Source organism: Neophocaena asiaeorientalis, unplaced genomic scaffold (assembly GCF_003031525.2).
Source record: "Neophocaena asiaeorientalis asiaeorientalis breed wild unplaced genomic scaffold, Neophocaena_asiaeorientalis_V1.1 scaffold100, whole genome shotgun sequence".
Lineage (NCBI taxonomy): Eukaryota > Metazoa > Chordata > Mammalia > Artiodactyla > Phocoenidae > Neophocaena > Neophocaena asiaeorientalis.
Window position 1 is genome coordinate 8575409 of NW_020173955.1, and position 19753 is coordinate 8595161.

At 37.7% G+C, this 19753-nt stretch overlaps 1 protein-coding gene across 9 annotated transcripts in view; it reads left to right on the top strand.

The window, feature by feature from the left end:
* The first annotated feature begins 4897 nt into the window (after positions 1-4897).
* MTIF2 (mitochondrial translational initiation factor 2) overlaps positions 4898-19753 on the top strand; it is a 22805-nt gene continuing 7949 nt past the window's right edge. Inside the window, exons 1-8 of one of the 9 annotated variants that reach the window (XM_024753001.1) lie at positions 4898-4977; positions 5370-6094; positions 6854-7079; positions 7441-7552; positions 13488-13659; positions 14124-14284; positions 15207-15383; positions 17328-17467. In XM_024753001.1, the coding sequence (XP_024608769.1) occupies positions 6861-7079; positions 7441-7552; positions 13488-13659; positions 14124-14284; positions 15207-15383; positions 17328-17467 (981 nt within the window). In that variant the 5' untranslated portion in view covers positions 4898-4977; positions 5370-6094; positions 6854-6860. The other 8 variants (XM_024753003.1, XM_024753005.1, XM_024753006.1 and 5 more) reach the window with 8 other exon arrangements.

The following is a 19753-nucleotide window of genomic DNA, read 5'->3' on the forward strand; positions in this document are numbered from 1 at the left end:
GCCTGCTGCCTAGCTTGTGGGATCTTAGTTCCCAGACCAGGGGCCCCCTGCAATGGAAGAGCAGAGTCCCAACCACTGGACCACCAGGGAATTCCCTAGTTTCTGATTTTAGAATTATGACTAGAAAAGTCTTTCCCACCCAGGTTTACAAATGATATCATTTAGGTTGTCTCCTAATTTTTACTCAACCTTTAAATGTTTAATTCATATGGAATTTCTCACTACAAGAATATAATCTTCTTGAAGACAGGAGTCTTCATCTATTTTATTTCTCTGTTTTATCCTAAAACTGTGATTGGTACATGATGCGTTCTTAATATATATTTATTAATTATTATTATTATTTTTTTGTGTGTGTGTGTGTGTGGTACGCGGGCCTCTCACTGTTGTGGCCTCTCCCGTTGCGGAGCACAGGCTCCGGACGCGCAGGCTCAGCGGCCATGGCTCGCGGGCCCAGCCGCTCCGCGGCATGTGGGATCCTCCCAGACCGGGGCACGAACCCACGTCCCCTGCATCGGCAGGCGGACTCTCAACCACTGTGCCACCAGGGAAGCCCTCTATTTATTAATTATTGAACAAACTACTTAATTTCAGCATAAGATGAGTCACATCCTTTGTAAAGCTGTCCTGGAAGCCATAAATATCAGCAAATTACAGTCAGCCTTTCAATTAGTCTGGTGGTTTAAAATGGCAAATGACAATCCTAAGTAGAATAAATGTAATCAGTGTGTGCTTACCGGGATGTGCTAGTGTTGTAATTCTTAGTGATGTTACATTTTTGGCGCTGGTTCCTAAGAGAGAATTTTAAAACTCAGAGGATTCTTAGTTCTATTAAGAAAAATGATCCAAAACTTGGAAATAGGCAAAGGGATGACTATTTGTTCTTTCAGTGTCCTGCTGCGTTTTGTCTAGCAGGCACTCCTGGGATTGTCTGATTCTCCAGGAATGTGTGCTTTTGTTTGACTTGATATTTATCATTTTTTAGTACAGAGGACTGTACAACTCTGTAAGGGTAAATCTTAACATGTAGAAAACTGATAGTAATATAATTGAATTTTGTCCAGTAGAGGTGCAGATGATTTTTGTCCCATAGAACAGGTAACCGTTTATTGTGCTGCAGGATATTAACCACTTTTGTACCTATATTAGCAGTCTTATTCAAGTATTCATTCTTTCAGCAGCTGTAAATATGTGGCACTCCCCAGTCCTCTTTGACCAAGGCTTACCATCTTTCTGGATCCCCCATTAATGAGTTAAATACATCTTTAGACACATACGCATTTTATATTTATTTAAAAGTTATATTTTTAAACTTTCCAGAAATAATACTGCAAGAATGTAACCTTTTAAATTTTGTAATGAAGTTATTGAACACCAGAAAGGTTGCTGTCTTATTCAAAGTTGTAATACTAGTTAGTGGAAGAGATGGGACAAGAATGTAGAAATAAGGAACATAGGTTAGTAAAAGCATACAAATTTTCAGTTATAAGATGAATAAGGTCCGAGGATCTAAAGTATAACATGGTGACTACAGATGATAATGCTATATTGTATGATTGAAATTTGCTAAGAGAATAGAACATAACATTTACAACCATGACAACAGCAAAAAGGTAAATATGTGAGGTGATGGATGGGAAGTTGTTTCACAATGTGTTTATATATCAAATTGTACACTGTATCACATTGTACACTTTTAAATATCTTACGATTTTGTCAATTATACCTCAATAAAGCTGGGAAAAACTGAAACAAAAGACTTTATAGTAAAAAAATTTTTGTAAGAGATGTAATCATGTATGAAGAAATCAGTGAAGCATAATTAGATGAGACTCAAGAGGAAACCCAAGAAATGCTTTGTGTAATTTGAATGCCAGTGGTAAAGAGATAACTATCTCATTGCTGATGAAAATCCAATGCACAGATCTTTAATCAGTATTGATATAGAGGTTACTGGAGATGAATGCCATGTTTTCCACTAGAAATATACAGAATTGTTACTCTTATTGTTTTCCATAAAGAAAATTGTTGCTTTAATAGAAGCTTCAATACTAATAGAAACACAAATATTTACCATATATCATGTAGTAAAGATTGATATCAAATTTAAGTTAAAAAATGCTTATTTTCATATGTTCAAAAGGTAAAATCTCAAAGATGGATGGGACCCTAAAGATCTTTAATTCAACTTCTTCAGTTATGGCAGCAGTTGAGAAACAGTCTTGGAATCAAACAGACTTGAATTTAGGTCCATCTCACCGATCACTAAGGGTGTGACCGGGACAAGTTACTTAACTTCTCCAGTGATAGTGCAATCCCTCTGGTTTGTTAAAATTGATGTTCAAAAGTAAGACATTGAATCTTGCAGGCTTGAATCAGATGATAATGATAAAGCATTAAGAACAATGCTTCATCCTGAGTATGTCAAATGAATGATAGCTATTATTATTACTATTATTAAGGTATAGTGATCTTCCACGAAGCCACACATTTAAAATAAATTGACCTTACTAAAATTTGACTGCTAGATTACCAATTTTTCACTAGGGGAAGTTGTCAAATCAGAGTCAAGGAAAACTGAATTGTCAATTGGCCTCAGACCTGTTAATGTGCCAAGAACTGCTGTATAACATATTAAATATAACAAAATATTTATGTGACTGGTACATAAATGGCAGTGAAAATCATAGTTATGATCGTAACTATTACTGATAATTTTAGATTGCCATGATTCAGGTTCTCAAGTCTCTTCTAGTTTTAAAATTCCTGGTACCATTCCTCTAGCAATTTATATTGCAGGGTGTTTTGCTTTATTTTGTGAAGCCAACAAATGACAGTTGAGACAGAAAACAAAACAGATTTAAACCTTGTAATTTTGTTCTGCTTTACTGCAGCCCTGATCAGCTTCTCTTTGGAAGATACCTAATTCTTGTGTTGTTCCTTGTGATTTCCTCCTCCTAGAATAAGCCCAGAGACATGACTGTAGTTCCTTCTAGTACTGTCAGGCCAGTGTGTGCTGGGCTGCAACTCATACCCTATCCCTCTTGCAAGAAGGCAGTTTACCCCTAATTATCACCAAGAGTTCAAACCATTTTCTAGATAGGAAAGGGATAGCCGCAATACAGCTCCTTTTTCTCTTCCTTCCTTCCTTCCCTCCTTCCCTCCCTCCCTCCCTTCTTTCTTTCTCTTTCTTTTCTTCTCTTCTTTCTTGCCTTCCTTTTTTTCCCACTGTTCTTTGGTTTCAAGTTTTCTCATTGAGTTTGTGTTTTAGACCTATCATTTAATACTTCTGAGACATAGCTCTTACCAAGCAGATGGCAATATGAAACATTATTTGTGGTCAAGTTGGCTCTACCTGTCTCTGAACTTATGTTCCATAATTAATATGATCAGATTAGAAGACCAACAAAGGACATAAGGTGAAGTGGGAATAGGAGCCCTTCTTCATCCCTCCCCTTCCACAAGTTTTCAGTCCTAAAGCCATCAGGGGCAAGGGCAAGGCAGGCCATCCACAGATGTAGGGCAGGAGTGGGGGGCTCCAGTGGCCCTGTATTGCTGTAAATTTAGATTACAGAATAGTTGCAAAAATACTGGAGAGAGTTCCCAAATGCCCTTTACCCAGGTTCCCCTAATGTTAACATTTTACATCCAATCGGGGTGAAGATGTCCACTTCAAGGGGTGAACTGGCCTTGGGAGTCCAAGCTGGAGAGAGGTAAGGAGGGCATGAGTGCAGGAGATGGGGTGGTGGCCAGACTGGAGATTGGTTTCACACAGGGGAATTGCTTAAATAAGTAAATATATTAAGGCTGATGCGAGTCAGGTTTCCCACGGCCAGAAAAGGAAGTTACATACATATAAAGGGAAAAGCCTAGTTTGAACCCTATGGTGTTAGATTGGACTTCACGATATCAGTAGGAACGCATGGTTTTCAATGTATGTAGATGGAAATGTGTGCACACATGTGTATAATATTCCCCAGCTTTGACCAATGGGAGGGCTTGAGAGCATCAAAACCCCAGTAACAATGAACATACCTGACACCCTGTATTTTCTTCATGATTAGAAACATATTGGTTATTTTCTCTTTAATATTGGGGGAAAAAGGTATGACTTACTTTGATGTTCAATTCAATCAATTTCTGCTTCTCAACTACTTGGTAAGGCAGAGAGAGCAAAGAATACTTTCTTGCAGAAATTGGCATTTCAGTGAGTGTGAAAGGTAAGTAAAATGATAGCAATTGAAATGCACTTCAATAGTTTTCAAGGGTGTGAGTGTTTAGGTTCATTAAAAAGATTTTCAGGACAGAGGTTTCCATTTAGTCATTCAACAACACTGATTACACATCTTTGCGGTGGCACTGGGGAGACAAACATAAAAAAGGGGAGGGCCATGAGTTAGGCGGCCAGACTATGGGGGGCGGGGGGAGGCACAGAGAGTTTACATAACGTCCCCAAGTCTACACAAGTAGGGATGAGCTGGGGTTGGAACCCACTCTAGCTTTATTACTTTAAATGCCACCCACACGAGGCGACTTTTGAAAAACAAAGCGCTCCTCGCCCAGTACTAACTGGGTCTATCGCCACGTTCCCTTGCATTTTCCCCTTTTTGTTAGTATGTCTTTTAAGGACTTATCATTTCTCCCACATTTCCCCGTTTAACTTTCCTTTGAGTTGTACACATCGAGGCCGCTCACAGCCCCAGAGTAGCAGTAATTTACTTCCTAGAAAGCGAAGGGTTCTGCAGAAACTCGCTGCTGACACGCCACCAGAGCACACCGGGCGACTGTACCAGCGGCAACAGGGCTGTTCCGAAATCGGACTTCTGAGTTCCGGGTAGAACCGCTTCCGGCGGTGCCGGAAGCCCGCGGGGGACCATTTTTGAGACGGACTAGCCTACTGACAGTCCTCACGGGTCCGGAAGGTGATCTTTGACCTGCGTCAGAATTCCGGCGCCCTGGTCCCTACGTAGGAGCTAAGTGAGTGGGGTCTCTTAGCCGTGTTGTCCCGGGTGGCGTGTATTGTTTGGCCTAAAGTGTTAGCGGCACAGATGACAAGCATTGCGCCTTAGGGAGGCTTTCCATTACGCACTTAATCCATGCGTGATTGTTACTTTCGGCATAACGAAAGCGCTATCCAACCAGAAGCGGCCGGCTGCTTGCTCTCCCCGCGCGCCGCGGCAGGTGTCCTCCACGCCCCGACCTCCCCTGTGCCCAAGGCTTTTTGGGCTCGGGTTCCAGGCGAAGCCACCCTAGATCCGACATTCTACCGTGACTTCTTTTTACCTTTCAGATAACTCCCAAGGCTTCTAGCTGTTTCATTCAGACGTTTTCACCAGCAAAACTACATTCTTTCCAACATCCTTTTTCAGGTTCCATGATAAGAATATACTAGCGGCGAAAGAACACCGAATTGGGAGTCAGAAAGCCTGGGTTCTAGTCCTGACTGTCATTAACTAGCGGTATGACATTGGAGAAGGCTTTTTGACCTCTCTGGATTCCATTTTCCTTTTCTTTAAAATGAGGGGCTCGGAATAAGTAGCAAGTAAGGTTCCTTTCAGTTTTGGTATTTGGTTTATTGACCGCCAATGTGTTTTTCGAATCCCTGCGTCAGTGAAATAGTTGTGCTTTGGTTAATCTCCGTGTAGGACTTTTCCTCCCATTATGTTAATCTGTGTCCTTGTTAAATCTGGTTTTAGAGTCATTAAAAAAAAATTTTTTTTCCCTAAGGAATTCTGTGCTTCCTGAGCACCCTTTACTTCTTAGTTCAGGGAAATGTACCTAAATAAGATTCTTTAAATGTGCCATTCTTGAGGTGTTTAAGAATCATTATATTGGAACATTTTAAAGACAGTGGACCCCAAAGGAAGGGACTCTTGCTTATTAAACTTTGAATCAACAACCTCAGATGCAGTGCCTGGAAGATGGTACTCTTGAAACGTCTGCTGAGGAGAAAACTAGTACTTATGTTATTTTAGTTGCTCCTTCCCTTAAACACTGAAAAGCAAAGCTGTAGAATTCAGTGTTGTGATCAGAAGAAATAGAAGACTCAAGGAGGAAAAGACTATACTACTGAGTTCTGAGCTACACTGTTGAGGTCTGTTGTGGTTTTCTCTCAGTAAACTCTTCTTTTGTCCCAAGAGTAATATTCAAAAGGCATTATTCAATAGGTATATATTGGCATTATTCATTAGATATTTATTGGGTGCCTTCTTCCCACTCTAAAGCATCTTTTTTCGGGGGGGGTTGGGAAGAGGGGAAAATGTTAGGGTTGAAAGACAGTTCCAAGTATAAGGAGCATATGCAAAGTTTCAAAGATCAGATGACAGCCGTTGGAGATTACAGGTGAGACAGAATAACAAAAATTTGGGAGATAGGAGTGAGGGAACTATAAGAGCGTAAGAGATGGAGTGAGAGATTAACAGAAGGCAGATAATGAGTCCTTATATAGCATGTTTTGAAGTTGTACATTAAACTAGGGATAATCTCCCCCCATCCTCCCAAAGAATGTTTGGCAGAGAGTTGATCAGTGCAAATTTGCATTTAAAAAAAAACGACTGTAGTTGTGATTTGGTTAGTTGATGTTTCAGGAGTGAAAAAAGAACCCTTATAAGTTTGTTATTGTATTTCAATGTTATTATGGTAGGAACATTAACAATAGTTCTAGTTAATATCTAGAGAGTACTTAGTACGGAATTCCATCTCTCTGGACTGTGAGCTCTTTCAGGGTGAGAACCCAGTTTTACTCATTGTTGTAACTCTAGCACAGTGTTTTGTGTGTAGTAGATATCCAATTAATATTTACTAACTTGATTTCAATATTAACCAAAATAGTATTTGAAAACTTTTTTCCTAGGAGAAACATGAACCAGAAGATACTTAAGTTGGAGAACTTGCTACGATTTCACACTATTTGTAGGCAGCTGCACAGCCTGTATCAAAGAAGAATGTTGGCACAGTGGAGGCACGTGTTTTCATCTGCTTACCTGGTGTGGACAGCTCAGCTGTACCCCCAGCCCTGGCAGACACATGCGCTCATCAGGACCGCTTTATCTCAACATAGGCTTCTGGTGACAAAGAAGGTAGTTCTAGATTTCTCTGAGTTTCTCTATTATTTGGTCTGAGATAAAAGTGCCTAGAGCCTTGAGTAGAAATCCATTTTGAGTATTTTTGAAATCTTTATGCCTTAATGCTACATTCCAGGCACTAAATCTTTGTGAGGAAGGGAGGTTCTAGTTAGCTGTTTAGTAATGTTGATTAATTTGCTTATTTATATCAGTGTATAACAGTGAATTAAGGAATCAGGATTTAAAATTTTAGTCTAAGGTTTAACAATTTATGGGAGTGTTGGTAGAAATAGGAGTCCTGACTGTGGTAGATACTCCAGAATAAATCTCAGAGTTTTTTCTTCCTTCTTTTTTATGTGTTCTGAATATTTAATAGGAAAAAAAATCACAGAAATCTCAGTTATCTTCAACAAAATCTAAAAAGGAGGTGGAGGTATGGATTGGAATGACTGTTGAGGAGCTGGCCAGAGCAATGGAAAAAGACATAGGTGAGCCAGATAATTTTATAAGGAAAAATATGGAAACGTGGAATACCTGGTATTTTTTTTGCAGTGAGATTAAGGCATTCAAGGATGAAAATTAGACTAGTGGTTTAAAAAGATGTTAAGTAATTCCAATATTTTTCACTTTAGATGACAAATCCTGATTAGTTTCTTGGCTCTTTGCCAAATCTAGTTCTCTAAGATTTTGCTTTTAATAAAAGTGGAAAAGATTTTTTTAATTTGAACTAACCTTTCTTGCTCAGAAATCTCGTGGACTATTAGAATAAGTCCAAAGAATGCTTTTGGACTGAGGGACTGTATTTATACTCATTTACTTTCCTTTTGTTTCTCTATAATTCTCTAATTGCACTCATTTTGACAATTTCTGTAGTGTAGTGCCAGCAGAAAAATATTTGTAGTAATAACTACAACATTTTTTTTTCCTTAATAAATTTATTTATTTATTTTTGGCTGAGTCGGGTGTTTGTTGCTGCTCGTGGGCTTTCTCTAGTTGCAGCGAGTGGGGGCTGCTCTTCATTGCGGTGCGTGGGCTTCTCATTGCGGTGGCTTCTCTTGTTGCGGAGCACGGGTGCTAGGCACACGGGCTTCAGTAGTTGTGGCATGCGGGCTCAGAAGTTGTGGCTTGCGGGCTCTAGAGCACAGGCTCAGTAGTTGTGGCGCATGGGCTTAGTTGCTCTGCGGCATGTGGGATCTTCCCGGACCAGGGATCGAACCCGTGTTCCCTGCATTGGCAGGCGGATTCTTATCCACTGCACCACCAGGGAAGTCCATAACTACAACTTTTCATAATACCATTTTTATTAGAAATGTAATAAAAATTGTAATTGGCCCACTGTATCCAAGGGTTCTGCATCCGTGGATTCTACCAACCGTGAATCAGAAATATTAAAAAAAAGGAAAAAAAAATCCAGAAAGTTCCAGAAAGCAAAACTTGAATTTGTCATGCATCAGCAACTGTTTCTATAACATTACATTGTATTAGTTATTGTAAGTAGTCTAAAGATGATTTAAAATATATGGGTGGATGTGTGTAGGTTATATGCAAATACTGTGCCATTTTATATAAGGGACTTATATATAAAGTCCATGTATTTTGGTATTCAGGGGATGTCCTGGAACCATGCCCCTGCAGATACTGAGGGACTACTGTATTTATTACCAATTTAGGATTGTTGGAACAAAATTTTCATTTCGTTTTCATTATAAACTGACATTAAAATTTAGTAAACAAGAAATAGCTTATTATTGTAGCAAAATAAAGTAACAAGTGAAGCAGACTTGGCAAAAAATTACTACTAATAACATATTTATTGAGCTGTTACTATATACCAATACTTTATATGTATTAACTCATATAATTCTCACAATTCTCTAGAAGCAGGTATGATTATTATCCCCATTTATAGATTGAGAAACCAAGGCATAGAGAGGATAAATAATTGCCCAGGATTTCACAGCTACTATGTGGTGGAGCCAGGATTTTGAACCCAGGGAGTATGGCTCCAGAGCAGATGCTCTTATTCACAGACCAAATTTTCTCTCAGGAATTGTTATTTTGTAAATCACAGCAGAGCTAGAGTTTTAATGTGTATCCTGCCTGAAAGTGTTACTACTATTTGTGACAGTACATCCTCACAAAGAATAGAAAATTAGCACTCTATCTTGTGTTTGTTTTTAAACTTTGCATTGGATTATGTAATCATTTTATAACTAGAAAACTTTAAGAGAACAAATGGACATGGCCATGTCATTCAGAATTTTTCCAAGGAAAACTGTATTGATATGATTTTATAAATGATATTGATAACAGACTTGATTTTTAGAACTTTTTATTATTGGCATTTTTCATATATATATGAAAGCAGAAGGAATGGAATGATAAGCATAATGTTTGCATGAGCCAGTGATAACAATTATTAATATATCATTTAATCCATGAGTACTTACATAAGTACTAAGTGATAGTTCTTTTTTTTTTAAACATTAACATACACACACATAACCATAATTCCTTTGTATCACCAAATAAATAGAATAATTAAAATACAGGTTTACTCCTGTGGGTCAGTGCTCTAAATCCAAAACTGATTTGCTATGATTTAAATAAAAGTTATCTATTTGAAACTTATTTAATATTATAATCATACCTCTTTTGAATTTAAGATAGTTTTCATATGGTGAATATTTTTAACTGCTATATTAGCAATGTACATACATCCTAACCCCCCTGCCCCGGCTCAGTTAAAATAACTTGATGTGGGAATTCCCTGGCGGTCCAGTGGTCAGGACTCTGCGCTTTCACTGCCAGGGGTGTGGGTTCAATCCCTGGTGGGGGAACTAAGATCCTGCAAGCTGTGCAGTGCAGCCAAAAAAGAAAATTGATGTAATATTTCTGGTTAAAATGCTTTGGGTACTTTTCTACATGTAAATATTTAAGTCTTGGATAAAGATAAAGTAATATGTTGATACTATATGCATTTAATGTAGAGGGAAAAAGATTATCCCTATGTATAACTACCTCTCAAAAGTTTAGGATAACATATTGGAAAACTATAGTTACTGGATTATTAAGGATTTTTAGCATTATTAGAAACAGAATTGTACTCATTATAATTTTTACGTTTAGAGTTTTATTGTTTTCTGAGAGCATATCCATATAGGAAATTTATGTTGTAGCATTCTTTTTTTAATTTTTATTTTATATTAGAGTATAATTGATCTACAATGCTGTGTTAGTTTCAGATGTACAGCATAGTGATTCAGTTATACATATACATATATCCATTCTTTTCCACATTCTTTTCCCATATAGGTTATTACAGAATATTGAGTAGTTTCCTGTGCTATACATTAGGCCCTTGTTGATTATCTATTTTATATATAGTAGTGTGTATATGTTAATCCCATACTCCTAGTTTATTTATGTTTTATTATTTTTATTTTTTTAAGTTAATTTTTATTGAAGCATAGTTGCTTTATAATGCTGTGTTAGTTTCTACTGTACAGCAAAATGAATCAGCTATACATATACATTTATCCCCTCTTATTTGGATTTCCTTCCCATTTAGGTCACCACAGTGCCTTAAGTAGATTTCCCTGTGCTATAGAGTATGTTCTCATTAGTTGTCTATTTTATACATAGTATCAATAGTGCCATACTCCTAATTTAAAAGGTGTTTTCTTGGGGAAAAATGTGGTAGGGAAATACACAAGAAAGCATTTCTTGGCATTATTATGGAGTAGGATCAGTGAGGTGCTGAGGCTGGCTTGTACCAGTTTGTGAGCCTATTGCTAAATTATAAGGAATTATGTGAGCTGGTGTAAACACAACCATTTAAAAAATTAAGTCGTAAATGGAGGTAAATAAATACTCATTAATATTTTCACTTCTTAGTTATTTTACTGCACTTTACTGTTAATCTATGATCTTGTTATTTACGTTTATTGTACCCATGCGGTGGAAATACTATTTAATAGTGTGCTGCTTCACATCTCTTTTCATCTCTGTTCAGTGACTTCATATTGGTGGCTTGAAGTCAGACATGGTGGGGGACAGCAGCCCCCAACCTTTTTGGCACCAGGGACTGCTTTTGTGGAAGACAGTTTTTCCACTGATGGGGGGTGAGGTTGGGGGGATGGTTTCAGGATGATTCAAGCGCATTTATTGTGCACTTTGTTTCTGTTATTATTACACTGTAATATATAATGAAATAATTATACAGCTCACCATAATGCAGAATCAGTGGGAGTCCTGAGCTTGTTTTCACTTGCCACTCACTGATAGGGTTTTGTTTTTTTTTTCGGTACGCGGGCCTCTCACTGTTGCGGCCTCTCCCGTTGTGGAGCACAGGCTCCGGATGCGCAGGCTCAGCGGCCATGGCTCACGGGCCCAGCCACCCCGCGGCATGTGGGATCTTCCCGGACCGGGGCACGAACCCGTGTCCCCTGCATCGGCAGGCAGACTCTCAACCACCGCGCCACTGGGGAAGCCCCACTGATAGGGTTTTGAATTGAGTCTGCAAGCAGTTGGTTTATTATGGTCTCTGTGTAGTCAAACCTCTCTGCTAATGATTATCTGTATTTGCAGCTGCTCCCCAGCGCTAGCATCACTGCCTCAGCTCCACCTCAGACCATCAGGCATCAGATTCTCATAAGGAGCCTGCAGCCTAGATCCCTTGCATGTGCAGTGTACAGTAGGGTTCGTGCTCCTATGAGAATCTAATGCCACCGCTCGTCTGACAGGAGGCGCAGCTCAGGTGGTAATGCGAGCATGGGGAGCGGCTGTAAATATAAATAAAGCTTTGCTCACTCCCCAGCCGCTCACTTCCTGCTGTGCGTCCTGGTTCCTAACAGGGGGTTGGGCACCCCTGGTGGCGGGTATTTGTACCATGGAAATTGGGAAGTGCTATAAATCAGGACTTTTTTTTAGGAGCCTCAGAGTAAACATTTACCAGCACACTACTGAATAGGAAGTTCTTTTAGTGTAATATTCTGCGTGTTTGAAGATGCCTTTCTTTTATATCTGTCTCTCAAAATATATATTTATAGGGTAATTGAAAGTCTGGAAGCATAAAACTAGTTATTTCATTATCACCACTGATACTTTATTTATTACCCACAGGAAAATATGACTGGAATTAAAGCACATTAAATAAAATGAAAACAAGAAGTAATTATTTTTCCTATGTTTTGCTACTTTTTGGACATCCTAAATAGATACATAAATAGTGTGTACATGTATTCTGTGATACTGTATGTGTGTGTGTGCATATATTTATGTATATACATATGTAAATATAGTCAATCCTTATTATTTGGGGATTCTGAATTGGCGAATTCCCTAAAATGTATTTGTAGCCCCAGAATTGATACTTGAAATGCTTTTGTAGTCATTCCTGGACATGCACAGAGCAGTGAAAAATTTGAGTTGCCTGACCTGATCACGCATTACTAGCTGAGGTTCAAACAAGGCCACACTCTGCCTTCTCTCCTCTCATACTGTAAACAAGTGTCATTTTTGTGGTTTATTTAGTGCCATGTTTTTCTCATTTTTGTGCTTTTTTTTGGTGATTTCGCTGTTTAAAATGGCCCCTCAGCATGGTGCTGAAGTGCTGTTTAGTGTTACTGACTACAAGAAGGCTGTAACGTGCCTTACAGAGGAAATACATGTGTTAGATAAGCTTTATTGAGGCATTAGTTATAGTATAGTGCTGTTGACTGTGAGTATAACGTTAATGAATCAACAACATATATTGAATAAGATGTCTTTAAACAAAAACACATAAAACAAGATATAGCTGATGAAAATGTTGTGACCGGAGGCTGAAGGAACGTAACCCTGTATTTCCCTTCAGAGCAATGATTCAGTATTTGCTAATTCACTGTTCCCAGTGAGTTTATAGAACATAATTACCTTGAATAATGAGAATCGACATGCAATTTAATGTTTTATTAATTGCTCAGGTAGTTCATAAGGTACATGGTAAATATTCAAATATTTATGAATATGCAGAAATATCAATTAATATAAATGTATCATATTTTTTTTCCTTTTTTTTTTTGATGTGGACCATTTTTAAAGTCTTTATTGGATTTGTTACAATATTGCTTCAGTTTTATGTTTTGGTTTATTGCCTTGAGGCATGTGGGATTTTAACTCCCCGACCAGGAATCGAACCCGCACTCCCTGCATTGGTAGGCAAAGTATTAACCACTGGGCCGCCAGGGAACTCCCTGTATCATATTTTAAAGATTATTTTCTTTTCAACTTTTTTGTGATTTGTTAACATTAGAGAAACGGATAGCTTATATAGTTATTCCTCTCATTGAGTGTATTGTTTATATAGACGTTTATCAATAGAGGTCACTTTCTGGAACATTTAATTCGTGATCCTAAAAGGTTTTATCTTGTTTCACCCAGATTGTGTATATGAATCTTTATTGAACACTGCTGTTGACATAGATTCACTAGAAGCACACTCACATTTAGATGAAGTCTGGATCAAAGAAGTGATAAAGAAGTCAGGGATGAAGTTAAAATGGAGCAAATTAAAACAGGACAAAGTCAGAGAAAATAAAGATGCTGTAAAAAGGTAAAACTTAACTGTATAAAGTGGGGGAAGGAGACCACATTGTTTTATTCACACTTTTTAATGGAAAAATTTGCCTTAAAATTCCTTTTGCAATTAAAATGATGTGTGAGTATAGGTTAAACTTTTCTTCAAAGTGCTTAAAGTATCAAAAAGTATATTCAGGTTATTATAAAACTCTAAGAGTTATTTTTCGTAGTTTGCTGAGTGTATATATTGATCCTGAATTTTAAAATTTTTTTCAGTTTTGCTCACTGTTACGAAGATGCCTACAGTAGGTGGGCAGTCATTATTATTTTATCATAAGTCATTGTATGTATAGAAGAGGAAAATAGTTATGTCTAATCAAAGCTAAATGTTGGGTTTTATTGTTAATGGTAGTTCACAGAGATAACTGCAGATCAGTTCACTGGCTATAAAGTGTTTCTGATATTTAAGAAATGAAACTCCTTTGCTGTTAATTGTAGGCCCCAGGCAGATCCAGCTTTATTAATACCAAGGTCCCCAGTTGTTACTATAATGGGCCATGTTGATCATGGAAAAACGACGTTACTTGACAAACTGCGAAAAACTCAAGTGGCAGCAATGGAAGCTGGAGGCATCACTCAGCACATTGGTGCCTTTCTTGGTATGAACACAGATCACCTTACAATGTACTTGGGAACCCCACATATTATTTTCTTAAAATAGTGTCACCGTATGAAATATATGAATTTAAAGTAAAAGATAGGCTAAAGCCTAAAGCCATTGGTTTGATGAAATGTAGAGCTGGTGGTTAATAAAGGTTATTTTGTACAGTGTATAAGAAGAAAGTTATACCTTTTGTATTCTAGCTCATTCTTAGTTTGATTTAATGAGCCTATGCTCATTGTCATTGTCAATTGTCAATGCTAGGTTGTCATAATGTTACCACTCATAATTGAGTAACAGCTGTCATTTGCTGAACACCTAGCATGTGCCCAGAACTGTTCTGAGCACCTTATATGCTTTATCTTTTTTTATCTTCGCAACATCATGAGGTAGGTATTAATATTCCTACATACATATAAGGAGGCTGAGGCTTGTTTAGGTTGAGTTACTTGCTCAAAGTACACAGCTAGTAAAGTGGCAAAGCCAGCATTTAAACCCAAGGCTGTTGAACTCAAATCCTGGAGCTTCTGACTGTGTACTAAATTGCCTCTGTTGCTCAAGACAGTTGTGCAGCTGGTGTTTGCTAATGCAGGAGTGGCTGCCTAGACAGCTATCAGTCTGGTTTTTTCTCCAGAATATATTCCAGTTGGTACATTTATGAAAATAGTTATATTCTAGAAATAGGTTGAGTTTTAGTTTGAAATTATTACATGAAAAGAAAACCCTAAAGGTCTCACTGGTATGTTATCACTTTTCATTGTGGAGTGATGATCCAAATGCATTGTTCTGATTAAGATTAATGGAAAGAATAAAATTATTTTGAAGAATTATTGATTGTGTTGATAAGGTCATGTATATTCCTTTGTATTAAGGAAGTATATATTTGAGTGCTCAGAGTTCTTGGATTTCTGTTTCCACAGTTTCTCTGCCTTCTGGGGAAAAGATAACCTTTCTTGATACTCCAGGACATGCTGCTTTCTCAGCAATGAGAGCCAGAGGTGCTCAGGTCACTGACATTATCATATTGGTTGTAGCTGCAGATGATGGAGTGATGAAACAAACTGTAGAATCCATTCAGCATGCCAAAGATGCTCAAGGTACTGTGTGGCTGACTTACATGTATCAGGAAGGAAGTTGCTTTCTTTTTTTTAAAGGATCTACTACAAAGTCACTGTTTTTACATGTCGCTCATTTAATCTTCCTGGCAATCCCAGGATTATTATACCTGTTCTACAGGTAAGGTGCAAAGAAAGTTGAATTGTTTTCCCAAAGACATTAACTACTTAGAAGAGTATAGCAGGATTCAACTTGGGACTTGTGACCACAAGTATATTCCTTCCTCTACTGTTTACTTACTTGGCATGGTGTGACAATTTAACAGTCTCAAATGACTTTTTAAAAAACATTTTAACGTTTAATAGCTATAAAAGTAAGCCTAGAATAATGAACCCCTATGTACCCATCACCTCAATTCATTAGGAGTTACAAAGTGGTGATATTCTAATTGTTATTCCTTATTCATTTATTATCTGGAATTCTTCTCTAAAAGAGACTTTTCCCTCATCTGCTTTAAATAAGTTCTTATTTGGTCAAAGGTATAAAATCGAAACTTTTGGAAAATACTTGGCTATATTCTCCCTTATTTCTCCATTTAAAAATTGTAATAATAGGGAATTCCCTGGCAGTCCAGTGGTTAGGACTGCACACTTTCACTGCCAAGGGCATGAATTCAATCCCTGGTTGGGGAACTAAGATGTTGCAAGCCACGTGGCGTGGCCAAGAAAAAAAATTATAATAAACACCACACACATACTTTGTACATTCATTCTTATTGTGATATGACCCTACACCCACTGAGAAAATACTGTTGTCTTGAGAAAATGTACCTGAAGGAATGCATCATATTCCCCTAGGTTTGTTGGCAAGAAAAAAAAGAAAGGGTTGACAATCATTGATCTAGTCCAGTGTTTTTTTCATCTCACAACATGAAAACTAAGACCCAGAGGGTGTCAGGAACTTCCCCATGTTAATTTGCAACATGCCTGCATTTGGAATCTAGTCTTCTAGCTTGTGTTCCTCTCTTTATTTTTTAATTCCTCAAAACTACCTTTGTGGAATGGGCTATGTTCTTAATGATCCTAGGGAATATAATAAAAATAAGAGTGGTAAATCTGTCAGGGACCCTGTAACAAAGCAGTTGGTTGAGATATGATAAATTCCTTACATCATGCTTTCTGTACCTGTTCTCTTGGTGCCTGTTAAGTTCCAGCTGATCGATATAGAATGTACTTTTTCATAATAATAGGCTGTGGATTGCATAGCTCTTTCGTGTCTATTTTCAATTTCTATTCCTTTGATACCTGAGAAAATTGCAGAGTTGGTGAAACTCAATCAGAGAATTATCTCCTAGAATTTTGTGTGAGTTCTCTAATGAAAGGGTATGTTTAGTAATGACAAGTAGATTATAAGATTATTTGGTTCATTCATTAAGTAAACATTTATTGAGAATCTACTTTGTGTCAGTCACTCAGCTAAGTGTGTATGAAGAAAGAATTGCTGTAAATCCTAAAAGAAAGTTTACAATAATGGTACTTAGTTTCACCCCAGGGTGAGATGTTGGGTTTTAACAGGGAACTCCTGGAAAGAAGATGCAAATGGTCTAGTGGTATTAGAATTAGAATCTTCTCTTGATTTTTTTTTTTCTGGAGATTATCTCTAGTGTAGTTGCTGATCTTGCTTTCAGATTTAAGGATAGTCCTTTCTCTACCCTAAGTACTGTTGTGTGTTTTTGTTTTTTAATAATCATAATTGCATATTCTTAATACAGAATCTTATAATTGCAGTTTTGACATCTCTCACCTGGAATCCTTCATGTGTATAAAGCAGAGTAGGTGGGTGTAAAGTGGGTCTTTTTAGGTCTTTTGTTAGATAAATACATCCGCTGGGTCAAGAGAAAGCCAGAAAACGTTGGCATCTTTCATTGTGAATACCTGGAGTTGAAGTGTCGTCATTTGCACTCTTCTTAACTCTGTCTCTTTCAGTTCCTATTGTCCTTGCCATAAACAAATGTGACAAAGCTGAGGCTGATCCTGAGAAAGTGAAAAAAGAACTGCTAGCTTATGATGTGGTATGTGAGGATTATGGAGGTGACGTTCAAGCAGTGCATGTTTCTGCACTCACGGTAAGTGCGGGCACCTCAGAGACAGTGTATTCAGATGGGAGTGCTACACATCATGCACATAGTGCCTTATACCTAGAGAACATTTTGACATCCATAATTTCTGTTGTTGTTTTAAAAATTCTCTGAGAACTAGGCAAAGCTGGTATCATTATCCTAGTTTGGCAGATTAGAAATTAGGCTCAGAAAGATTAGTCATCAATCCAGAGGGGTCAGGTTTACCTATGCTTTTCTTACTACAAGGTACTTAGAATGAGGAGAATAAGTGGTGAATGATGTGGGGATAGGATAATAGTAGGATAAAGACTTTTAAGCAGAAACGAAATTCAGTTGGTAATAAAAAGTGCTTGTTTTTAAAGTGAAAAACTATACAATAGGTCTTAGGGCATTTAAGAGAAATTTAAACAAATAAAACTTTTTACTAATACAGTGTTGAAATATTTGGGTTCAGTTTGTTATTGATTGACTCAGTGTTTCTGTGAACTAAACTGCTATAAGTTTTATAATGTTATTTATGATGAATTCCATTTTCTTTTAAATTACCAATTATTCTCTTCTGGATAAAATACACCAAGGAAGCTCAGTACCTGCTTTGTGATAGCATTTTCCAGTTCTCTTGTCCTATACAGGTTGCTGCTAAGTAAAAATTTCCTTTTTTTGTCCATTCTTACCATATTCCATGGTTTACTCGTAATATGGACTCTTTTTCTTCTGATCATTCGATGAAGAAATTGTACTTTATTTGGCCACCTTCCTCCAATTAAGTCTCATTTTATCTTTACTTTTCCTAAATTTGTTACCTCCAAGATGATTAGAAGTTATGCCTCTGTTAATAGTAAAATTTTGCCTCTTTTTCTCTGAAACTCATAAAATGCCACCTTACTTGTCTTCTTCCTACTATACCTTGATTGTTACTATGATGTGAAAACCAGATGGCAAGATTAGAACATTTGAAGACATGACCACCTTTTCTGCCCAGATATTAGATGAGTAGATAGATAGATGTAAAGCTGATTAGGCAAATTTGGAGGCATGGCAAAGATGAATCCTGGGAATGGAGGTAAGAGAGTGGCAGGGAAGTAAGATGAGGCTTTCTTTTCTGATGAAGAATAGAGGACTCTTCATGCAAAGAAACAACCCCAGCTCTGCTTTTCAGAGCAGCATTTTGTAAATTGGAATAAATACTAGGAATAAGTAGATGGGTAAGAAAAGTGTTTAGTTAGTTTTGTTACAGTTGTTTCTGTTGCTTTATATTGTAACAATTGTGAGCAAGCTCTTAGCTGACATGGAAAATGGAAAAATCCCTTGTCCATCAGTTCCAGTTCCATCACCCGTTAATCAGCTGCATGATCTTGGAGACTTAGAAAGCATAGTAGACATAGATCATTAAAGGTGAAAGAATCACCTAATCTAGCTCCTTCATTTTACAGTTGAGGAAAGGTGATCCAGGAGGTGAACTGATTTTCCAAGGTTGTACAGCTGGGTAGTTGCAGAGTATAGGTTATAGTTTGGGTCTAGTCAGTGTTTTTTCTCCTTATTTGTTTAATAAGAGTAAGTAGTGTTTGATTTACTTATTTTACAGGATTCTTGAGTGGATCAGATGAAATCAGTGAAAGCTTGTCCAATTGGATAGAACTTCAATTGTAATGTAGCACTGTAAAGAAAGTGAGAGGAAGAAAACACAATTGTAGAGACAGATGGAGGACAGAGGGTGGAAGAAGCATGTGTTTATAAAAGGGTATTAACAGGGCTTCCCTGGTGGCGCAGTGGTTGAGAGTCTGCCTGCTGATGCAGGGGACGCGGGTTCGTGCCCCGGTCCGGGAAGATCCCACATGCCGCGGAGCGGCTGGGCCCCTGAGCCGTGGCCGCTGAGCCTGCGCGTCCGGAGCCTGTGCTCCGCAACGGGAGAGGCCACAACAGTGAGAGGCCCGTGTACCACAAAAAAAAAAAAAAAGGGTATTAACGAACTCTAGTAGATATTCTTAAAAATAGATAGATAGATAGATAATATATATATTATATATATAATATCTATCTATATATGTATGGCCACTTTTCGTTGCAAGATCAGTCCCTGGGTCAGATTTTCTTGCTTATCTCTTCTTCCCTCCCTCCCTTCCTCCCTCTCTTCCTTCTTTCCTTCTGTCAAATAGGGTAATTCATGTTTTGGGGTTTTTTTTAAACATCTTTATTAGAGTTTAATTGCTTTACAGTGGTGTGTTAGTTTCTGCTTTATAACAAAATGAATCAGCTATACATATATCCCCATATCTCCTCCCTCTTGCATCT